The following is a 23,565-nucleotide window of genomic DNA, read 5'->3' as shown; positions in this document are numbered from 1 at the left end:
AGCATCACGGACTACAGTGTTCTGTACTTGACCCTGTACTTGTTGACGTTGAGATAATGGAGGACCTCCACAATGCAGGTGGTAGTGCAGGGCAGAAGCCCGTCTTGTGCGTCCCCCATCAGCCACCCGCGGCTGTCAGCGGCCATGTCGCTCGTCACGTGTTCTTTGGCCCAGACCTCCAGCCAGGCCTGGAAGCGTCTGTGCAAGCGCCTGTGGACCCGCTGGTGGGACTGGAAGACAGAGAACATAGAGATGTACTTTAGCGACACACATTTTAGTGGAAAACAACAGCAGCAAACTACAGTGCAAGTAATTAACGACGCAGCGTGATGAGTTGTCCAAACTGTGGCTGGGGGGGCCATTTGTGGGCTGCAGCTCATTCTAAAAACAATTCTACAAATACAGAATCATTAAGTGGAATAAAAGACCAAACTGGTGTAATCATAAACCAGAAAAAGTTGAAATGCTGCTAGACTTTTGACAAGAACAAGAAAGTTTGATCATATTACGCCGATACTGCCTCACCTGCACTGGCTTCCTGTGCACTTAAGATGTGACTTTAAGGTTTTACTACTTACGTATAAAATACTACACGGTCTAGCTACCACGATTGTACTGTACCATATGTCCCGGCAAGAAATCTGCGTTCAAAAGACTCCGGCTTATTAGTGATTCCTAAAGCCCAAAAAAAGTCTGCGGGTTATAGAGCGTTTTCCGTTCGGGCTCCAGTACTCTGGAATGCCCTCCCGGTAACAGTTCGAGATGCTACCTCAGTAGAAGCATTTAAGTCTCACCTTAAAACTCATTTGTATACTCTAGCCTTTAAATAGACCTCATTTTTAGACCAGTTGATCTGCCGCTTCTTTTCTTTGTCTCCTCTGTCCCCCCCTTGCTTGTGGAGGGGGTCCGGTCCGATGACCATGGATGAAGTACTGGCTGTCCAGAGTCGAGACCCAGGATGGACCGCTCGCCTGTATTTCGGTTGGGGACATCTCTACGATGCTGAGCCGACTCCGCTTGGGATGGTTTCCTGTGGACGGGACTCTCGCTGCTGTCTTGGATCCGCTTTGAACTGAACTCTCGCGGCTGTGTTGGAGCCACTATGGATTGAACTTCCACAGTATCATGTTAGACCCGCTCGACATCCATTGCTTTCGGTCCCCTTGAGGGGGTGGGGGTTGCCCACATTTGAGGTCCTCTCCAAGGTTTCTCATAGTCGTCATTGTCACTGGCGTCCCACTGGGTGTTAATTCTCCTTGCCCACTGGGTGTGATTTTCCTTGCCCTTATGTGGGTTCTTCCGAGGATGTCGTAGTCGTAGTGGTTTGTACAGTCCTTTGAGACATTTGTGATCTAGGGCTATGTAAATAAACATTGATTGATTGATTGATTTTTGGCGTCCAATTCCGATACTTTAAACAAGGGGTGTCAAACTCATTTTAGCTCAGGGGCAGCTTGGAGGAAAATCTATTCCCAAGTGGGCCGGAAGGGTAAAATCATGGCATGAAAACTTAAAAATAAAGACAACTCCAGGTTGTTTTCTTTGTTTTGCTTTGGCCAAAAAAATAGAACAAGCACATTATGAAAACGTACAAATCACGAATAATCGTCTGGACAAAACACTTCAAGTTTGTTGAAAATTCTGAGGAAATTGGTGCAGCTTCAGAAACACAATGAGAAAACACTTCGTCTCAGTATATCTACAAAGCCAGGATTCAACTTTAAGTCACAGCCGATCTGGGATTGAAAGTAAAAACTATTCAAAACGGTTAAGTTCACTTTTCTCGTGTTTGACAGAGACATTTTGGGGCAACGAGGGTGCCAAATGACGATGTGTTCGAAGCAGGCTTTAGGTTTCATGTGGGTCAAAGAAGGAGGAGCCACAGTCACCCTTTATTGTATAAACCGTGCTTGCCTAACAGAATTGCTATTGTGACATCCAGGGGACACATTTAGAACAGCAGTTTATTTCATAAAAAAAAAAAAAAAAAAAGCAGCTCATCATGCGGGCCGGATAAAACCTGTTCACGGGCCTGATCCGGCCCGCCGGCCATACGTTTGACACCCCTGCTTTAAACAATAGAATATAGAACCAACATGTTTTCAAGCAAAGTAAAACTAACGTAAACATGACACATTCTTATAAAACATATCTTATTAAATTTACAATTTGATAGTATTGTTGTTAATCAGATGTGTGGTATTGAAAGCTACTTACATTTTTTTTTTTTTAAATCAAGTGGCTAGTAGAGAATCTTTGGGTACCTCACAATTCCATTAAGATTTAGGAGCTACAATTCCATTAAAAATCGATTATTGCTACTTTATGTACATTGATGCAGTTTTACAGTTTTTCCATCCATCCATTTCCTACCGCTTATTCCCTTTTGGGGTCGCTGGTGCCAATCTCAGCTACAATTGGTCGGAAGGCGGGGTACACCCTGGACAAGTCACTACCTCATCGCAGAGTTTTACAGTTTTTGTTTCACTAAATAAATATTCATCACTTCCAACTTTTCAAAAAACAGTGCATTTGTAATAAGAAACAGCTGAAATAATTCCAATTACATTTAGTAAATGAATGGAAATGTGTGGAAAACTGAAACATCCATCCATCCATTTTCTACCGCTTTTTCCCTTTTGGGATCGCGGGGGGCGCTGGTGCCTATCTCAGCTACAATCGGGCGGAAGGCGGGGTACACCCTGGACAAGTCGCCACCTCATCGCAGGGCCAACACAGATAGACAGACACCATTCACACTCACATTCACACACTAGGGCCAATTTTAGTGTTGCCAATCAACCTATTCGCTCCATTTTGTCCACTAAAGACGCTGAGATCATTATCCATGCGTTTGTTACGTCTCGTCTCGATTACTGTAACGTATTATTTTCGGGTCTCCCCATGTCTAGCATTAAAAGATTACAGTTGGTACAAAATGCGGCTGCTAGACTTTTGACAAGAACAAGAAAGTTTGATCACATTACGCCTGTACTGGCTCACCTGCACTGGCTTCCTGTGCACTTAAGATGTGAATTTAAGGTTTTATTACTTACGTATAAAATACTACACGGTCTAGCTCCATCCTATCTTGCCGATTGTATTGTACCATATGTCCCGGCAAGAAATCTGCGTTCAAAGGACTCCGGCTTATTAGTGATTCCCAAAGCCCAAAAAAAGTCTGCGGGCTATAGAGCGTTTTCCGTTCGGGCTCCAGTACTCTGGAATGCCCTCCCGGTAACAGTTCGAGATGCCACCTCAGTAGAAGCATTTAAGTCTCACCTTAAAACTCATTTGTATACTCTAGCCTTTAAATAGACTCCCTTTTTAGACCAGTTGATCTGCCGTTTCTTTTCTTTTTCTCCTATGTCCCACTCTCCCTTGTGGAAAGGGTCCGGTCCGATCCGGTGGCCATGTACTGCTCGCCTGTTTATCAGCTGGGGACATCTCTGCGCTGCTGATCCGCCTCCGCTTGGGATGGTTTTCTGCTGGCTCCGCTGTGAACGGGACTCTCGCTGCTGTGTTGGATCCGCTTTGGACTGGACTCTCGCGACTGTGTTGGATCCATTATGGATTGAACTTTCACAGTATCATGTTGAACTTTCACAGTATCATGTTAGACCCGCTCGACATCCATTGCTTTCCTCCTCTCCAAGGTTCTCATAGTCATCATTGTCACCGATGTCCCACTGGGTGTGAGTTTTCCTTGCCCTTATGTGGGCCTACTGAGGATGTCGTAGTGGTTTGTGCAGTCCTTTGAGACACTAGTGATTTAGGGCTATATAAGTAAACATTGATTGATTGATTGATATCCCCAGGTGCACTCCGGCTTCCTCCCACTTCCAAAGACAAACTGAAACATAAGTGGCCTAAATTAAAGGAGCAGGTCGGCCAGCCAAATTTTAGAACTGTATTTACAACAAATAAATAATCGATTATTGACACTTACTAACCAAGGTTATAATCGTCAATGTCCGAATTGTGATGCATCTAAAAATAGATAATTTCCCCCCACCTCTAGCGGCTAGTGTAGAATAAATAAAATTAAAAACAATGATTGTTTCCCTTTTAAATCATGTGAGTCTTGTCCTTTAAGCCTTCCTGTCTGTATCCAGGCACTTACCCTATGACGTTGTAAACAATACAAATAAATTACAAAAAAAAAGGATTTTGTAATAAGAAAAATATATCAACCTTCAGTGTCGCTTATATACTGATATCATAGTAGGTATCGATAGTTTCGATATCTGGATGGATCACCCCTACTTTTTACATTGAAGCTAACAAGAAGCCAACCGCTAATGCAGTGGTTCTTTACCTTGTTGGAGGCATCGAACCCCACCAATTTCATATGCGCATTCACCGAACCCTTCTTTAGTGAAAAATAAAATGTTTTTTTTCAAATTCAAGACAAAGTTATATGTTTTTGGTAACACTTTAGAATGGGGAACATATTTTAAGTAACAAAGACTTAATTTAGAGTTATTTGGACACTAGTGGAACATATTCTAAGTAATAAAGACTTAACTTAGAGTTATTTGGTTAGGGTTAGAGTTATAATAAGGTCATGCCGAATAAAGCATCAATAAGTACTTAATAATGACTAGTTAAGAGCCAATATGTTACTAATTTGCATGTAATAAGCAACTAATTAATGGTGAATATGTTCCCCACTACTGATGTAGCTTACCACCACCAGGTGTGAATGAATGTTGAGTCTCACTTCTCTGTGATGGCTTTGAGTGTCTAGAAAAGCGCGATATAAATCTAAGTTATTATGATTATTATTAAAGTGTTACCTTGTTTTTTTTACTGGTGCACAAAATGAACCGTGCATGAACATCACCTTGTTCAAACAAGAAAACCAACACAGTGCATAAACTCACAACAAATTACACACCTGCAAATCAGTCAGCTGTTGCCGTATCCTTAATATGCCGATAGGGAGAATTTTGTATTTACACGATGAGTCGGGTGTGTTTTGATCTCCGCCGAACCCGAGGCCAACTCACCGAACCCTTAGGGTTCGATCGAACCCAGGTTAAGAACCACTGTTCTAATGTTAGCTTGTCATCCTGTAGAGGTGGGAATCTTTAAACAGGTCACCGTTCAACTATGATTCAGGTGCTACGATTATATTATAATTAAATTATTTTTACATATATAATCATTACATTGTATATTATTATACTAAAAATATGAGTAGTAAATTTTATATTATATTATATATTCTAAATGTATTACATTTACACATTTGAAATGCTGCACGGACACACAACTCGAAGTTGCGATTCAGAATCAATTCTCATTTTTTTTTTAAATCGATTATTTTTTTTATTTTGGATGTTTTTTTTTTTAAATTTCTTATCAATCCAACAAACCATTAAACAGCAATACCATAAAAATGCAATCCGATTCCAAAACCAAACCTGACCCAGCAACACTCAGAACTGCAATAAACAGAGCAATTGAGAGGAGACAGAAACACGACAGAACAAACCAAAAGTAGTGAAACAAAAATGAATATTATCAACAACAGTATCAATATTAATTATAATTTCAGCAGAGCAGTGATTAAAAATCCCTCATTGACATTATCATTAGACATTTATAAAAATAAAAAAAAGAACAATAGTGTCACAGTGGCTTACACTTGCATCGCATCTCATAAGCTTGACAACACACTGTGTCCAATGTTTTCACAAAGATAAAATAAGTCATATTTTTGGTTCGTTTAATAGTTAAAACAAATTTACATTATTGCAATCAGTTGATAAAACATTGTCCTTTAAAATTATAATTTTTTAAATTTTTTTTTTAAATCTACTACTCTGATTCCATATCAGCAGACTGGGGTAGATCCTGCTGAGATCGTATGTATTGAATGAATGCAGAATACTTTTGAATCGGAAAAATATCGTTTTTGAATCGAGAATCAAAAAAATCAATATATTATCGAATCGTGACCCCAAGAATCGATATTGAATCGAATAGTGGGACACCCAAAGATTCGCAGCCCTACTGATTATAGACATTTTTTTCATGCACATACAACTCTTCATGTGTAAAAAAAAAAAAAAAAAAAAAATAGCCATTCGGGGAAATACACAGATTTTTTTTAATCCACAGACATAATATAGACGACTTAAAACACGCACACCCAGCTCTGATTACACATACATTAAGATACATACATTAGTACACAGATATGTGAATTGGATTACAGACGCGTGGATTGAGATGCGCATTTGCAAATAGTTTTGCTACAATAATACTTCCATAACCATTGTAGGGAAAAAGGTTATCTCCATCATCAATGAGGTGGCGACTTGTCCAGGGTGTACCCTGCCTTCTGCCCGATTGTAGCTGAGATAGGCGCCAGCACCCCCCGCGACCCCGAAAGGGAATAAGCGGTAGGAAATGGATGGATGGATGGATGGTTGCAGAGGGAGCGGGAAGCCAACACTGCCATCAAGTGGCTGACTGACAAAAATAGACTTTCAAGTTTTTCATCCATTCATTTTTTACCGCTTGTCCCTTTTGGGGGTGCTGGAGCCTATCTCAGCAGCATTCGGGCAGAAGGTGGGGTCCAACTTCCTTTAACCAGTATATATTTTAGTATTTTTTTATTTTATGAGCTAATTTTTTAGGGGTAAGAGAACACTTTGTCTAAGGCAGGCCTGGGCACTTATGTTGACTCTGAGGGCCAAATTTGGAGAAAAAATGTGTCTGGGGGCCGGTGTATTTTATTTTTAGGAACATTAATACAAAACCTCACACTAATGTCTGACTGAATGTTATGACAGACCGCCTAAAAAACAGAATGGCATTTTTAATTTTTTTACTGAATGAGAGACCCAAAATGTACATGAAAAATAAAGAAAGTGGGATTTAAAATATTAACTATGAACGATAAAACACTGAATATTGACAACATATGAACCCCTTCTCGATCGACATATTTTACAATCAAGCAAAAGACAACAAAAAGGCAACACAAACAGCGAAACCCCCCACCTACTATCTGATATATCACTAAGCTTTAGAACTTTGTTGTAAAAATCTCCTTCCGCATTGATCCCTGACACCCGCATTTTAGCCTGGCCACTCTGGAAACACTCCCCACCCACACTGCTTGGTGCCTCGTCTGAGCTGCCGTGACTTACATTACCATAGTAACTAGTAGATTCCAACCATTGAAATACTTTGTATAGTTCAAGACTTACGGGAATTTGAAAACATCACTGCACATCATAATGGCGGCTACAGTTTCCATCTTAAAGATCTAAAAAAATTGTTTGTGAATGTCCGGCGGGGCAGATTGAAAAGCTTAACGGGCCGCATGTGACCACCGGCCCTTAATTTTCCCCAGTATGGTGTAAGGCAGGGGTCACCAACCTTTTTGAAACCAAGAGCTACTTCTTGGGTACTGGTTAATGCGAAGGGCTACCAGTTTGATACACACTTAAATACATTGCCAGAAATAGCCAATTTGCTCAATTTACCTTTAATAAATAAATCTATATGTATAAAAAAATGGGTATTTCTGTGTGTCATTCTGTCGTTCATTTTTTTTCCTTTTACCAAAGGTTTTTTGTAGAGAATAAATGATGATAAAAACACTAAATTGAACGGTTTAAAAGAGGAGAAAACACGAAAAAAACGAAAATAAAATTTTCAAACAGTTTATCTTCAATTTCTACTCTTTAAAATTTTAAATTCAACCGAAAAAATTGAAGAGAAAAACTAGCTAATTCGAATATTTTTGAAAAAATTAAAAAAATAATTCATGAAACATCATTAGTAATTTTTGCTGATTAAGATTAATTTTAGAATTTTGATGACATGTTTTAAAGAGGTTAAAATCCAATCTGCACTTTGTTAGAATATATAACAAATTGGACCAAGCTATATTTCTAACAAAGACAAATCATTATTTCTTCTAGATTTTCCAGAACAAACATTTTTTAAGAAATTAAAAAGACTTTGAAATAAGATTAAAATTTGATTCTACAGATTTACTGGATTTGCCAGAATACTTTTTTTGAATTTTAATCATAATAAGTTTGAAAAAATATTTCACAAATATTTGTTGTCGAAAAAAAAGAAGCTAAAATGAAGAATTAAATTAAAAAGTATTTATTTTTCTTTACTATAAAAAAATAATAATTATTTGAACATTGATTTAAATTATCAGGAAAGAGGAGGAAGGAATTTAAAAGGTAAAAAGTTATGTGTTTAAAAATCCCAAAATCATTTTTAAGGTTGTATTTTTTCTCTAAAATTGTCTTTCTGAAAATTATAAGAAGCAAAGTAAAAAAATAAAGGAATTCATTTAAACAAGTGAAGACCAAGTCTTTAAAATATTTTCCTCGATTTTCAAATTCTTTTTGAGGTTTGTCTCTCTTAGAATTAAAAATGTCAAGCAAAGCGAGACCAGTTTGCTAGTAAATAAATAACATTTAAAAAATAAAGGCAGCTCACTGGTAAGTGCTGCTATTTGAGCTATATTTAGAACAGGCCAGCGGGCTACTCATCTGGTCCTTACGGGCTACCTGGTGCCCGCGTGCACCCCTGGTCTAAGGGGCGACCCCAAAGGGAATAAGCGGTATAAAATGGATGGATGGTCTAAGGTTTTGCCTAGCTGTGACGATAAAAAATTATAAATTCAAAAATAATTCAAATTAACATATTTGCTTCAGCAATGATCCAAGTAGTAGCAGTATCTTAAACATGTATATTGTTTGTTTATACATATAAACTAAAATAAACACTACTAGTAATCATTGTACCTTGCTACATTTGCATTAGCAACACCGTCCTTTAAGATGGGCAACACATCCACACTTGACTTTCATTGCCTTGCAGGTCTTCTCTGCCGCCAAGACAAATATATCAGGAACACCAGTAACGCCATTTCCTCTTTTCTCAAAAAACGTACAACGTACCGATCATGCTGTGTTCTCTACGTCGGGCAAACCATGTCTTGGTTAAATCGTTTTTTTTCGCCCGAAAATCGACCAAATGCACACGACAGACCCCAAAGCCAAAACTATATCGACCCGGCTATTAAAAAAATAACGCCACACTAAACAGAAATCCACCATCACGAACAGGCCCGAAAAGGTGGCAAAGGACGAAGACCGCGCTCTCGGGTAGACTGTAAGCATGTTAGAGACACTGTCTTTTGTTTAATTTGTGAATGGACACAAGCACCTGGGTAAATATTTCCCCATTCAAAGTGTGCACCTGCAGCTAATTGATGTAAGTCGGCCCCAATACATGTACAAAATACAATTACGTGGGTAGGACTTGAAAACCGCTATATAGCTATATATAGCCCGAAAAGTACGGTATATCCCCATTACCTGCCTTGTTAGCCGCCTCGTACTAGCAGTTTTTGACTATTTAGAATGCACAGAAAATGAAAAAAATGTGTGTTCTTGTTTCGCACAAGGATTGTGTATGAGGGGCAAAATGACCCCCCCCCCAAAAAAAAGTGCAATTTCTTTTCAAATTAGTCATTTTTAGCTCGGCGCACACACACACGCCAAATTAACTTTCAGTGTTGATACGGTTAAACTACTATGCAGGTAGGGCGACCATTTTAAAGATTGTTCCGAACTTTTAAACAGGTCAGTTCTCTCTCTCCAGCGCTGGTATTTTTTTTTCTCTCTCTCTGGCACTCATCGAGGGTGGACGCTCCCCTTTCCTCTCCCTTATCTCTCCTGCTTGCTTCTTTGTCTTGTCTTTACTTTCTTGTTGCCTCTTTTTGCACTGCTCTCCAAATCTAAACATTGGAACTACTTAACTGGCCTCAACAAAATTGACAAGATCTTGGGTTTGGGGGAACCTGCTGTCGTGATGAAGCGGTTGTTGCTGGACACACGACGGACTCTTGGGAGAAGAAGGCGGGCCGCGTGCCTGGTGACCCTTTTCTGTCGAGGACGTGGAGATATCCACCTATTCGGAATTATGACAGCAGGACATCTGCTGATTGGAATAAGCGTTGCTCTGGTTTGTCGATAAATTGGAAGTTGCTGGCAGTCTTCAAAGTACCCCAAAGCTGCCACAAGTGATTGGAGGATGCGGGAAAAACTGTGGATTACATCGGATTGTCTACCCCGCAGTTTTTGAGGACCAGTCATAGACAATTTAGAGTGAAAAGCAAATTTTATTTTCACCCGCATACAAAACATTCTAACTTGGATTGTTTCCCTGCCCTCGAGACTCTCCCGAAGGACAGTGCAGCAAAGGCACAACAAACTCCCTTCTTGTCTCTCATGGACACACATCTTGTTATATTCTTATTTTACTGTTATATTTTTATTCCCATTGTTGCTTTTTATTTTTTATTCTTATTGTAATATTTCTCAATTTTGTTTCCATTTAAACCCCCATTATTTACTTTTTACTTTTATTTAAATTGATCTCAACTCTGTACACTGCTGCTGGAATTTTAATTTTCCTGAAGGAACTCTCCTGAAGGAATCAATAAAGTACTATCTATCTATCTACCTGTTATTGTTGACTTTGGACTAGCGACTGCACAATAAATTAAGGCTGCGGAACAGGGACACACTACGGGCTTACACACACACACACACACACATCCACAAAAATATACGCCACACATACACATGAAACCCCCCCAACCCAATGCCCTCGACGCAAATCCCATAGAGGTGATGAATGGATGGTCAGCGCCTGAGAGCTGCGGCCTACCACCATGACCCCGCACTCCCTTCCCTCTGTTGCTAGATATCTCGAGATGTACGTAGTAATATGTATATGTGCTTTGCTATGGGGAATTTTTCCCACTCCAGACTGGGCCCCCTAAGGAGCCCAGTCTAGATAGTATTTTTTCACTCATCCTCCCCCAGCGTTTACCTTTTTCCCATCTTTTACTGGGCGCCTTATGGCGACCCATCAGCGTTCCTGTTCTGTAACCCTGTACACTGTTTGTTTTTGTCTAATCTTGAAAGGGTTTGTGCTGAAAACAAAGTTTCGTTGTACATGTGCAATGACAATAAAGACCTATCTATCTATCACAATTTTTTGTACTTACTCCTTTTTAAACTTCAATTCTAGGCACTTATCAATTTAGACAGCCTAAGAATAAAATGATTTTGGTGGACACTTCACCCCTAATAGTGTAATATGTGTTTTATCAGATTCAGAGATGAAAAAATGTGTTTATTTTGAGAGTTACAACAAGCGAACGTCGATTCGGTGAAAATCTCCCTCATTTTTCAAATAAGATGTAATCTGCGTTACGCACATCAAACTATTGACTGCATTTGTAAGAATGATTAATTGTTGTCAATAAGTGCAAATGTTATTTCAGAGTTCAAAGGTAATATGTTCATTTCCAGTGCTCATTTTTTACCAGCCTTTTAAGTTTTTGGTTATTTCAAAAATGTCTGCCTTTTATGTCGTAATGAATTATTTCTCCACATTATAAATAAGACTTACCTGATGAGCCCGTGTGAGTGCGGTGTGCCTGTACATGAAGTCCTCAGACTTGCAGACGTACACTTTGTAGGAATTAAGCTTGAACATGCACTCCATCTTTAGATGGCTCTTGTCTCCTTGCAACTGGTCTGAGGGGCCCGGGGTTATCCTCTCCTGTTGCAGCTGTTCCCATCCTCTCTGGCACTTTCTTATCCTTCTTAAATTCCTGCAAGCCACAACAGTACTTGTCATGGATCAGGCTGGACTAATATTAAATTCAGTAAGTCCTAAGTGTATCATGTTCTTAAGGCCCTGGATTTCGACTCTCAAAAAATGCTATCTAGATTATTCTCCCCACCCACAAGGGCTGCATAAGGTGTCAAAATTAGCATATTAATGACATTATTGGCGAAAATGCTTATAAACCATTTCCTCCTTAAAAAATGTTTTTTTTTTTAAAACACAAGAGATTTTGAATAAAGCAACAATTGATTGTGCAAATATTGTTGCTTCTGATTTTCTGAAAGTTGCATCAAATCCATACAAGCAAACCCCTGCGTATACAAGACCTCCTAGCAGATAAACCATTGCAGAGCTGTAACATTTTTACACAAAAAGGAATTTAACAGTACCATATTGATTTCATCCATCCATCCATTTTATACCGCTTGTCCCTTTTGGGGTCGTGGGCGGTGCTGGAGCCTATCTCTGCTGCATTTGGGCGGAAGGTGGGTATTGATTCCAAAATACGAAATTGTGTGTGCCTTTTTTGGGCTAGAACAGTGTATGCTGGAGAAAAAGCTTTATTTTATAATTTTTATTATATAGCACTATTTTGAGAGGAACTTTGGCACAAACTATACAAGCTAGTATCAGAATAAAAACGTGAAGATCTAAAGTTAACAAGATTAAATGAATTGATCCATTTATGGATCACACACCTGTTTTATCATTCTGCAGAAAGAAAGGACACAGACCATGTTGCTCATTGTTCTGTGTGCGTTATATAACTTAAGTTAATCCGATAACTGTGTTGTACATTAAGAGTGCTTTATCTTGAATTGTATTGCGTGCTATCAATGTGGCCGCATGAAACAATCTAAAATGCTAGTATTTTTAAACGTTAATAATTATGCAAGCAAGTAATTCATAAAAGCTAATTAAAGTTCAAGTGTTTGATTAATCTGATTTTAAAAATGAATAGTTTGAGAGCTTCACGGTGGCAGAGGGGTTAGTGCGTCTGCCTCACAATACGAAGTTCCTGCAGTCCTGGGTTCAAATCCAGGCTCGGGATCTTTCTGTGTGGAGTTTGCATGTTCTCCCCGTGAATGCGTGGGTTCCCTCCGGGTACTCCGGCTTCCTCCCACTTCCAAAGACATGCACCTGGGGATAGGTTGATTGGCAACACTAAATTGGCCCTAGTGTGTGAATGTGAGTGTGAATGTTGTCTGTCTATCTGTGTTGGCCCTGCGATGAGGTGACGACTTGTCCAGGGTGTACCCTGCCTTCCGCCCGATTGTAGCTGAGATAGGCGCCAGCGCCCCCCGCGCCCCCGAAAGGGAATAAGCGGTAGAAAATGGATGGATGGATAGTTTGAGAGCTCTAGATAATAAATTATAGCAGTTTTTTTCATATGTGGTGACTAATTAGTGCATTTTGACTACTCCACTGACTCCTAATATAACTGTTATTTTTTTAATATATGGTACTGTAATCCTGGTATATTACAATGTTGGTTTTTTTCTACTGTAAACCGAAAGAATTGCAGATTGAAAATCAAGAAAATATTGTTTGTGTAATTGTGGCCCTTAACCACAAGATGACACCAGAAAGCCATGAACATAATTCTTAGAGCTTGGATAAGCGTAAAAGAGCTAAACTGCCATCATACCGCAATTGCAACACGGCAGATAAATATCAAAGACTTGTGTCAACCAAGTCCTGCCTGCTTCCTCTCTCACTCCGGGAAAGTAGGAACTGCAAAAATAATATTTGCCTACTTGTCTACTGCATCAGAATCAATGTTGTCATGAATTATTGACCAATTAACACACACACATATGCATATAAATATATGTATACATGCATATTTATATATACATACATAAATATATGTATACACATAGACATTTTTTTTTTTTTTTTTTTTACAAATACTGCATATTTTGCATCAACATATTCTGTTGACACGTTTTAGTTCCTCTTTAGAGTCACTCTGGGACTGCTTAGACCAGGGGTCACCAAAGCGGTGCCCGCGGGCACCAGGTAGCCCGTAAGGACCAGATGAGTAGCCCGCTGGCCTGTTCTAAAAATAGCTCAAATAGCAGCACTTACCAGTGAGCTGCCTTTATTTTTTGAATTGTATTTATTTACCATCAAGCTGGTCTCGCTTTGCTTGACATTTTTAATTCTAAGAGAGACAAAACTGAAATAGAATTTGAAAATCCAAGAAAATATTTTAAAGACTTGGGCTTCACTTGTTTGAATAAATTCATTTTTTTTTTTTTACTTTGCTTCTTATAACTTTCAGAAAGACAATTGTAGAGAAAAAATACAACCTTAAAAACGATTTTAGGATTTTTAAACACATATTCCTTTTTACCTTTTAAATTCCTTCTTCTTCTTTCCTGACAATTTAAATCTATGTTTAAGTAAATTCATTTTTTTATTGTAAAGAATAATTAATAGATTTTAATTTAATTCTTCATTTTAGCTTCTGTTTTTGGACGAAGAATATTTGTGAAATATTTCTTTAAACTTATTATGATTAAAATTCAAAAAAATTATTCTGGCAAATCTACAAAATCTGTAGAATCAAATTTAAATCTTATTTCAAAGTGGATTTTAACCTATTTAAAACATGTCATCAAAATTCTAAAATTAATCTTAATCAAGGAAAATTACTAATGATGTTCCATAAATTCATTTTTTAATTTTTTCAAAAAGATTCGAATTAAGCTAGTTTTTCTCTTCATTTTTTTTCGGTTGAATTTTAAATATTTGAAATTTTCATTTTTTTCGTGTTTTCTCCTTTTTTAAACCGTTCAATTAAGTGTTTTTTTCATCATTTATTCTCGACAAAAAACCTTCCGTAAAAAGAAAAAAAATGTACGACGGAATGACCGACAAAAATACCCATTTTATATGTATATATATATAGATTTATTTATTAAAGGTAAATTGATCAAATTGGCTATTTCTGGCAATTTATTTAAGTGTGTATCAAACTGGTAGCCCTTTGCATTAATCAGTACTCAAGAAGTAGCTCTTGGTTTCAAAAAGGTTGGTGACCCCTGGCTTCGACATTCTTCTACTAAAAGCTTTACATTTTACAGCGTTTTGTTTATTTTATCGGTACCAACAACATTTTACTTTATTCATTTGTTTTGGAAGCAGCAGCATATATATTTTAGACTGTCCTGACACACCCTAGTCAATTTTTGAAAAACATGGCCGAGGGCCTAATAGGTTAAAGTTAAGTTCAAACTGTTTTTTAACTGAGGTCAGCATGACACATGCTATTTCACAGCCTTATTTTACACGCTGCACAAAGCCATTTAGGCACATTTAGGAATACTGTCCCTTCCAGGAAAAATGTTTACACCCATGCATTCAACTCACCCAGGTACAGAATTAGATAGGAGGTCAAATCATTCGGGATATGTGGATCTATAAGAGCAGCAGAGGCAGCAGTCGTAATATTTCTTTTACAGTGCAGTGACTGTGTTGTTGTCAATGTTCAAATCCATATGAAAAACTCATTTTTAGTGATTATTGATCCAAATACTGTGCAGATAAGAAAATAGCAGCATGAAAGTTTGAAATGTGTACTTACTGTGTTGACTGTGTCGACACGTCGCACCAGAACACTAGACTTACCACAGAGGGTATTGGCTGTGCGAGGTGCATGAGGCTTATGTTTGCATTCAGGGCTCCGCTTAAAAAGACAAAAGACTTCCAGGCCAGATTCAGGTAAAACTGTTCAAAACAAAACACTAGAGAATTGTTGCCTGGTTGGATACCAATCAAAAATATGAGCGGAGTATACTTAAATGTTCACATACTGCCACCAACAATGCACAGTGTTATGATCATGCGATGAGGACCAAGCCAACACAATTGGAAAATAAACTGGATTTGGGCTGTCACTGACTGTTTTTTTGTGAAAACAGACTGCTGACCTCTCATTGATGAGATGGTGGTAAAAAAAAAATCCAAATAAGATGTAGACAAACTTGCTCTTAAATCATAAGAGAAGATCTGTGCAATGGGTTGAACAAGGTAAAACAAATACCACATTTAACTGCTTTCTGAAATATTTATGCCTTATATCAAATCAAAATATGCATGTATAAAAATGTCGCCGACCAGATATGTATCATTACACAATCTTATACATGCACTATGAATAAAATGAGGATGAGCTGAAATGTGTTGATCCAAACATGTTTGTTTGTACGGTATGAGGGGCATCGTTTGCATGCTAAGACCTAAAAACCAAGCCTGGTTTATGATTCTGCATAGAAGCTACTTCCCCTCCAAACCCTCTTGCATAGCAATTTTGTTTAAATTTACGTCTGTACATGAGTCTTTCAGAAGGCTTACAGTCCATCTTTATTTCGAATCACCAGTTGCAAAATTAAGTGACGACTGCGATAGAATGTAGTCGGGTGGTTCAAGCACCAAACACACCCCTATTGCTAATTTCCAACAAAGGAAGATACCAGCTAAATATAGGTAAACAAAGGTGGTTGCTCACTAAGTTGAGTCTTTGAACTGCAACAAAGGAAGCTAACAAGTCAACAAACGTTGTGGTTGCTCACTTAGTTGGGTCATCAGAAAACACTTCTTGCATTGCACTCGACACTGACAAACCGCAAAAAAAAATTAAGACAGTTTTGAAAGGGATTGCATAGAAACTAGGCAGAAGCTAATCCAGGCTTGGCTGTAAAGGTTGTGATTGGTCAACTTTTAGTACTTTAGAAGTCGACAAATCGACTTCATGAAAACTTATCAGATTTCAGATCAACATTTGCAATTAAAGTGAAGAAACATTGCCGTTTTAGTCCATGCATGTTTTAAAGGGGACCTATGATTATTCTAATCTACATTTAAAAAACGTCCTTGTGGTATACATAGATATCATGTTTTGGATATGCTTTGGTGTTCATTTTATAAACCGTTTGTATTAGTCTGTCTGCAAGATGTTCGATTGAGGAGGCATACCCAGATTGCAAATGAAACAACACCCCAACCTTCCCCAAAAGTACCATAATTTATCTTTTGAAAATTTATACGGTTTAAATATATATCTTGACATCATCACTGCTATTTATTTCCAGACATGTTCGAAAATATACTTTTTCAGAATTATATAGATTCACCTGATCACAACATTAGTGGCACACTCGACCAATCAGAGAGTGCATGAAAAAGGCTGCTTTTAACGGCGTTTATGTCACTGCATGTCTCACGTCTTGTGTTTTTAAGCACATGCCAAGATTAATGAAAACAATACTTTATCCTACCTGTTTTCTATTCTCATAGCCTGAAGCAGGGGGCTTTACTACATGCCCAAATAAGTACATCCACCTAACTCTACCATGAATTGATTAACGTGGACCTCAACTTAAACAATTTGAAAAACTTATTCGGGTGTTACCATTTAGTGGTCAATTGTACGGAATGTGTACTGAACTCTGCAATCTACTAATAAAAGTATCTATCAATCAATCAATCAATCAATCAAACTCTGATGTCAGGAGATAGAGCAGACTGCAAACCCCCACAAACAGAGTAATCCAAAACTGCATGCGAGTGCACAGCAAAATGCACAACATTTATGATTTGATGCTTTGGCATTGTTCAACTCAAGTATCTAAGATTGTAACATTTTGTTAGTCGTAAAAAAAATAAATTAATCAAAGGTCCCCACTATATTACATTTTTAAATTTTGATTAAGATTACGTGGGCCAATCTGGGACAGCATACGAGACAGATGTGGCTTAGCAGAGGTCAAGTTTACGGTAATAGACGGCTATGTCAGAAAACAAAAAACTCATAAGTAGCAACATTCAAAAAAAGTCTTCACACATTGAACAAGAAGGCAGAGCAGACGCAGACACAGACACAGACACGCCTCTGTCAATGGCTCTAGTGTGAAGAAAGAAATAGACCAACATAAGAGCATACAATTTAAATGATCATTTTATTGACAAACCCTATTCTTCTTTACAAGTGATGCAGAAAATGTGCTTGACCAAAGTTCTAAAAAAAACTTGGGCACAAATCTCTCAAATGGAGCTAATAACGTCATCCATAACAACAATGTGCAACAGGTGTGCACGTTCCCATTTCTTACAAACATAACACTGAGTTTACAGACTAAAACAAAGACACAGTGGTAAACAGCTGATTAAGCCTCATACAGGACTCTTGCTTTGAAGACAGTTACAAAGAGGACATGAAGTTCTAGAAATTCTTCACTGTGCTGTCTATTACAAGAGCTTTCGTCTTTAGCCAAACTCAGGTCAAAAGAAATGGTAGAAAAATTAAATAACATGGCATCGGACTCATTTGTTTTAGTCTAAGTTTGCGTATTCACTGACTTTGTCATGACGTCACACACTGAAAAGCATTTCGATTCAACACAAGATCAATTAAACCAAATCAAATGTCTGCTAAAGTAGGGACTCCAAACCATGATAAAGGCAATCCATTTCATTTTAAAATCGGTGTATAAATAAAAACCTTTTTAAAAAAGAACTGAATGAATGAATAAATAAATTCCCTTTTCATAAAAGAATGACCATGTAAAGTGCAATCATCCATGTGAGGCAGTTTTTTTCTTTTCTTTTTTGTACTGTAACAGTGGCGTCACTATGGTTACTAAATCCTAGGATCTGTCTATTACCAAGCACCACTTATGCTCAAAATCAGTAGACAGCTTTTTCTACACGCCACTGCTCTCAATTGTCAGAAGGTGTGTGGCACATCAACAGCTGAGTGGATGCTCGGCTGAGTAGAGGATCAGGACATGAGTTGTAAGAGAGCAGACTAGAAGGAGACATGGCTGGAGCCTCACCTGGGGAGGAACACTGGCTTCTGGGCCAAATGCTCACGCAGCTCTGGAGATGCCGAATCGGAGTTTAGGTATCTGCCCACATCCGACCACCTCTGTTAAACACAGGAAAGAGGAATTACTAATAATTTAAAACAACTGTGTCAAACATGCGGCCCGTGTTTAATCCGGCCCACGCGATGAGTTCGCTTAGTGAAAAAATTTGGGCTGAATTTTTAAATGAAAATAAACTGCTGTTCTAAATGTGTCCACTGGATGTCGCAATAGCAAATCTGTTTCTGCAAGCAAAATAGTTTATACCAGGGTGAGGCAAGTATACCAAGCAAGGGGTACACGGTTATTTGGGGCTGCGACTCCTCCCCCTCGACCCAACGTAAAACAAATAGGAGTGAAATAAACAATTTGTAACGCCACTTAAAATGCTGCATGAGACCCTGCACATCAATATAGCTCTGTGAAAATGATTGCCTTAAAATTTTTCACACATTGCACAGCTTTTATTTTTAAATCAATACACAATGATGCCTAGAAGGCAAGGAATAACTCAACCCTCTTGAATAGTTTCTACCTCGGTTTTTATGGTTTGTTGAGTTAGCATAGGATTAATATGTGGAAATGACAAATGAAGTATATGATACATAGAAGAGTTTATGTTTACCGGTATGCTTTATTTAGTTTTTTTGTTCAATCCTAGATGGGCTGTGATTTAAAGTTCAATTGCTTTGTAGATACACTGAGATTAAGTCTAAGTTCATTGTGTTTTTGAAACTGCACCAATGTTTTCCTGAGTGTTTTGTCAATTTCAGAATGTGCTTGTTCTATTTTGGACCAAAGTAAAATAAGAAAACTATGAGGTACTGAGGTAAAATGAGTTTGACACCCCTGATTTAAACACCTGTTGTGATTATTTTAACCATGTGATATAAATTGCAATATGAAAAAAAGATACAGGATTTTTTTACGAGTGGACTTCAATGGCACTTTGTTATGCTGCACTGCTGTTATCTTGTGAACATTTAACTTACACTGGTCTTATCTTTTCTGAGAAAAGTACACATTTGGTTTCTGACGGTCTTTATTGACCCCCAGGGATAAATAAAGTACTTTCTATTCTATTCTATTCTATTTTAGAGATGTTCTCATTATTTTTATTGCTTGCTTTTTATTTTGTGCTTGGACCTGAGTACATGTTTCGTTCTTTGATTGATTGATTGATTGATTGATTGGACCAAAGTAAAATAAGAAAACAATCTGAAGTGGTTGTAGTTTTATTTTTAATATATTATGCCATGATTTTACCCATCCAGCCCACATGGGAATATATTTTATTCCACGCGGCCCCCGAGGTAAAATGAGTTTGACACCCCTGATTTAAACACTTGTTGTGATTATTTTAACCATGTGATATAAATAGCGATATGAAAAAAAAATACAGGATTTTTTACCAGTGGACTTCAATGGCACTTTGTTATGCTGCACTGCTGTTATCTTGTGAACAGTTACCTTGCACTGATCTTATCTTTTCTGAGAAAAGTACAAATTTGGTTTCTGACGGTCTTTTAAAGATGTTTTCATTATTTTTAATGCTTGATTATTATTTTGTGCTTGGACCTGAGTACATGTTTCGTTCTTTGATTGATTGATTAAAACATTAATTAGTAGACTGCACAGTACAGTACATATTCTGTACAATTGACCACTAAATGGTAACACCCAAATACGTTTATCAACTTGTTTAAGTCGGGGTCCACGTTAATCAATTCATGGTTCTATCATGTGCAGATGAGAATACAAAAGCAATAAACAGACGTTTGAACCTTTAGAACTCTGCGTCTTAAAATTGAACAATGTAGCATCAAAAGTATCTGGTATGAAAACTGTATTGTTTTGTGAGGATTAGTGTTGCACGATTATATCCATAATTATAATCCTGATTATCTTTTTTTTTTTACTAATCAATTAATCACACTTAAAGTGGAACCTCAATTAACGAACCAGTCTATTTTTAAACTTCGGTTTATGAACCTGTAAATCGCGTCGAATATGCCGCTATGTGCGAATCATGTTTCTGTGTACGAAAGCTTCATTCATTCATTTTGTGTCCCGCCGGCAGCCATTTTGTGCTTGCTCATACTGAAGAGATTGAGGATTAGAACCAACAATTCTGAAAAAAACTATTGCCAAAGCAGACTTATTTCATAGTGGAGAAGACTACTTCTCTTACAGCGGCGCCTCTTTCAAAATACTCGTGGCTGTAACAAAAGCGCAGCAAATATAAATATATATATATATATCTTTCTAAAATATACCGTAAGAACGGTATACCGCCCGGCCCTAGTTCCACTGTAATTATTATGTTAAGTAAAACATAGTGTTTCCCACAGGTCAACAATCTACTTCCTGTATTCGCTAAGGTGGGAAGGTTTGGGTGGGGCCTGACCGTAATATCATGTAATTTGTAAGGAAACAGTCTAAAAAAACATTATCAATGTGTTTAAAGACAAATCTTTGTGTTTTTGTCCGTTTTTAGTATTAAAATGTCATATTTTTTTCATCACATGCTGATATTAGCCTTATTTATTCAATGTTGATTTCATTTTCATTTTTATCGGGGCCTTAAAAAACAGCCACACATCAACAATTGCACCTAACCACTTGACTTAATCATATGTATTGTTAGAGCTATATATCAAAAGCAATCTGCACTTTTTTGAAATTTTGCCTATCATTCCTAATCCTCATGATCGACGAGAAGGCAAAAGTTTTTTGTTTTTTTTGCAATTTGTAGTAATTAGCTCGTTCTCGGTGGCTGGCAATGCAGCTAATGGGAGCAATCCATTTTGCCTCTAAGTCACTTTAAAAATGCGTCCAAAAACCACCAACAATACTTCATAAGCCTCTCTGCAGGTTTGAACAAGCCCAATTTAAAACTTTTTAAGACCATAACGAATAAAATTTAAGACCACTTCATATGTATACAGACAAAAAAGTGCAAAGGCATGAAGGAAAATCAGAGGGCCAAAATCAATCACAGCTCTTTTACATTGGAAATCCAACTAAATACAATAAAGAAACCTCTCTATTGTAAACTAATCGAAAAAATATTAGCAAACATCACAACAGCCATTTTTTTAGATTTGCCATGGAACTATATCCTTACAAAAGGTGCAATGTGCTTCATACCCTGTGTTTTCAACTAACAACAACCAAAACGTCAGCAATGGTAGAGGAAAGCCCAGCAATATATTGTCTGTGAAAGGGACTGTTATCTTCTGTGCTAAAGCTACATGGTTAACTTTTGCAGTGTTTTTGCAGCTGTCAGTATTGAGCAAACAGATTAAATCATCTACAGGGCTACTACTGTACCAGCAAAAAGTTGTGAACACCAGGGACAAGCTGTACTAAATGGACGCATGGATGTTTGAATGTACAGTAGGAATGGTTTAAATGTTGAAGACTGCTCGTTTGAATGTGAGTGGAATGTATAAGGAAAGATGGAAACTGTTTAAATGTAAAATGGTTTTAATGTAGAAATACTGTGATAGTAGGGAAAATATGAATGTTAAGATAGGAAACTGTACTGCAACATACTATAAACCTAGAAATGAAAAATGTATGTTATAAGAGTTGGAAATAATAAACTGCATGCATCCCAGAATGAATTTAGTAAATTAAACCTTGTTAATTTTGTCCATGCCCTCGGGCAGTCAGGGATTTGAACCAGTTCCTCCTGCTTAAAAGTCAACCATGCTAATAACTGTACTAAACAGTCAGGCTTTCAAACTGGTTTGGTCAAAAAAAGATACAGTATGTGTGCACCAGGACTACATTTTGGGCTAATTTAGGCAATAAATTAATGTTTTTCTTTACAATAAAATGCATTTGTTATCATGACTCATAGAGAAACATTTTTTAAAGAAAGATTTGCTTTTTGGGTCCCTTCTGGGGTTCAAATGGGGTGAAAGGTATGTGTGTTAGCCACGCAGCCAAACTGTCTAGCTGTTTAAAAGTGATCGTTGTACAGCTCTGCAAGTGTTTATGGCGTTTCAGCATCTTTTGACACGGACTTATCCCGAATTTTGGACTTTTGCATTATGTCATTCACTTTCACCGCAATGTTTACAAACACGGCGACCAACTGCAGCAGCCTGGAAAAGTTTGTTAAAGCCAACCTCTGAGGTGGTCGCCGTGATACAGGAGGCCTTTGCGCATAAACATTGGCTTCTGCATGAGCAAAAGCGGCTTCACGTTGACGAGCCACTGTTGCTGTAAAAGTGCTTGTTTGGATATGCAGCGCTGCCTGATTTTTAAATGTTAATATCACTGACGATCACACTAATATAATCCTGGCAGCCAAAATCATGATTGTTATTCAAATTCAAATAATTGTGAAGCCCTATTGTGGATATAAAGTGTACTTCAGTCCGCTTCATTCAGCTTTGTCGCGCACTAGCCAATTGAACGTTGTGATGCTTTCAAACAGTCTTTGTCTACTCGAAGCAGCTGCCGTTTGCGATCACATGCTAGAATCAAGGCTGAGGTGCGTATTAAAGATGCCGAGCAAACACTAGGAACCGGCAAGACAGTCCACCTCTGCCAGGTCACCGTGGCGAATAGAGGTGGAATATTACATGTGCAATATCTTTAAACTCAGCACACACTTACTTGGAGCTCCTAAAACATCACAAGCATTTTATTAATCGTTAATTCGCCTCCAACAGTACATAAAATGACCTTTTCAATGTGAATATTGTGCATTTATCGTGCAAACCCCACTTCTATTCTTGACAGTATGATGAAAGTGTATCTGAAAGTGTATCTGAGTGTTGCACTCAAAAGTGAAATATTTCAATGCTTGCCTCTGCTGGTTCATCAGAGTTCTCCTCCTCTGTGTCCAGAAGCTCCATTGCAAGACAAACTGTGTCCTGGTTCTTCATAAACATCAACTAGACAAAAAATAATAATACACATAATCAAAATCCTCAGACTAAATTATAATGCTGGAAAAGCATACCGGATAAAGGTTTAC

The 23,565-nt window shown here is 37.8% G+C and overlaps 1 protein-coding gene across 1 annotated transcript in view; it reads right to left on the bottom strand.

Annotated features, from left to right (window-relative positions):
- The window catches only part of LOC133543151 (paired amphipathic helix protein Sin3a-like), a 49,480-nt gene that overhangs the window by 726 nt on the left and 25,189 nt on the right, over positions 1 to 23,565 (bottom strand). The window contains exons 18-21 of the mRNA XM_061887638.1: positions 23,396 to 23,482; positions 18,540 to 18,631; positions 11,476 to 11,680; positions 1 to 230 (exon numbers count right to left, since the gene is read on the bottom strand). The exon at positions 1 to 230 is cut by the window's left edge and continues 726 nt beyond it. Of these exons, the coding sequence (XP_061743622.1) occupies positions 12 to 230; positions 11,476 to 11,680; positions 18,540 to 18,631; positions 23,396 to 23,482 (603 nt within the window). The 3' untranslated portion in view covers positions 1 to 11. The remainder of the gene's footprint in view (positions 231 to 11,475; positions 11,681 to 18,539; positions 18,632 to 23,395; positions 23,483 to 23,565) is intronic.

The sequence above is a fragment of the Nerophis ophidion genome, linkage group LG25 (genome assembly GCF_033978795.1).
Source record: "Nerophis ophidion isolate RoL-2023_Sa linkage group LG25, RoL_Noph_v1.0, whole genome shotgun sequence".
Classification (NCBI taxonomy): domain Eukaryota; kingdom Metazoa; phylum Chordata; class Actinopteri; order Syngnathiformes; family Syngnathidae; genus Nerophis; species Nerophis ophidion.
The sequence above is the reverse complement of the archived record's forward strand: the minus strand, read 5'-3'. Positions and strand labels throughout refer to the sequence as shown.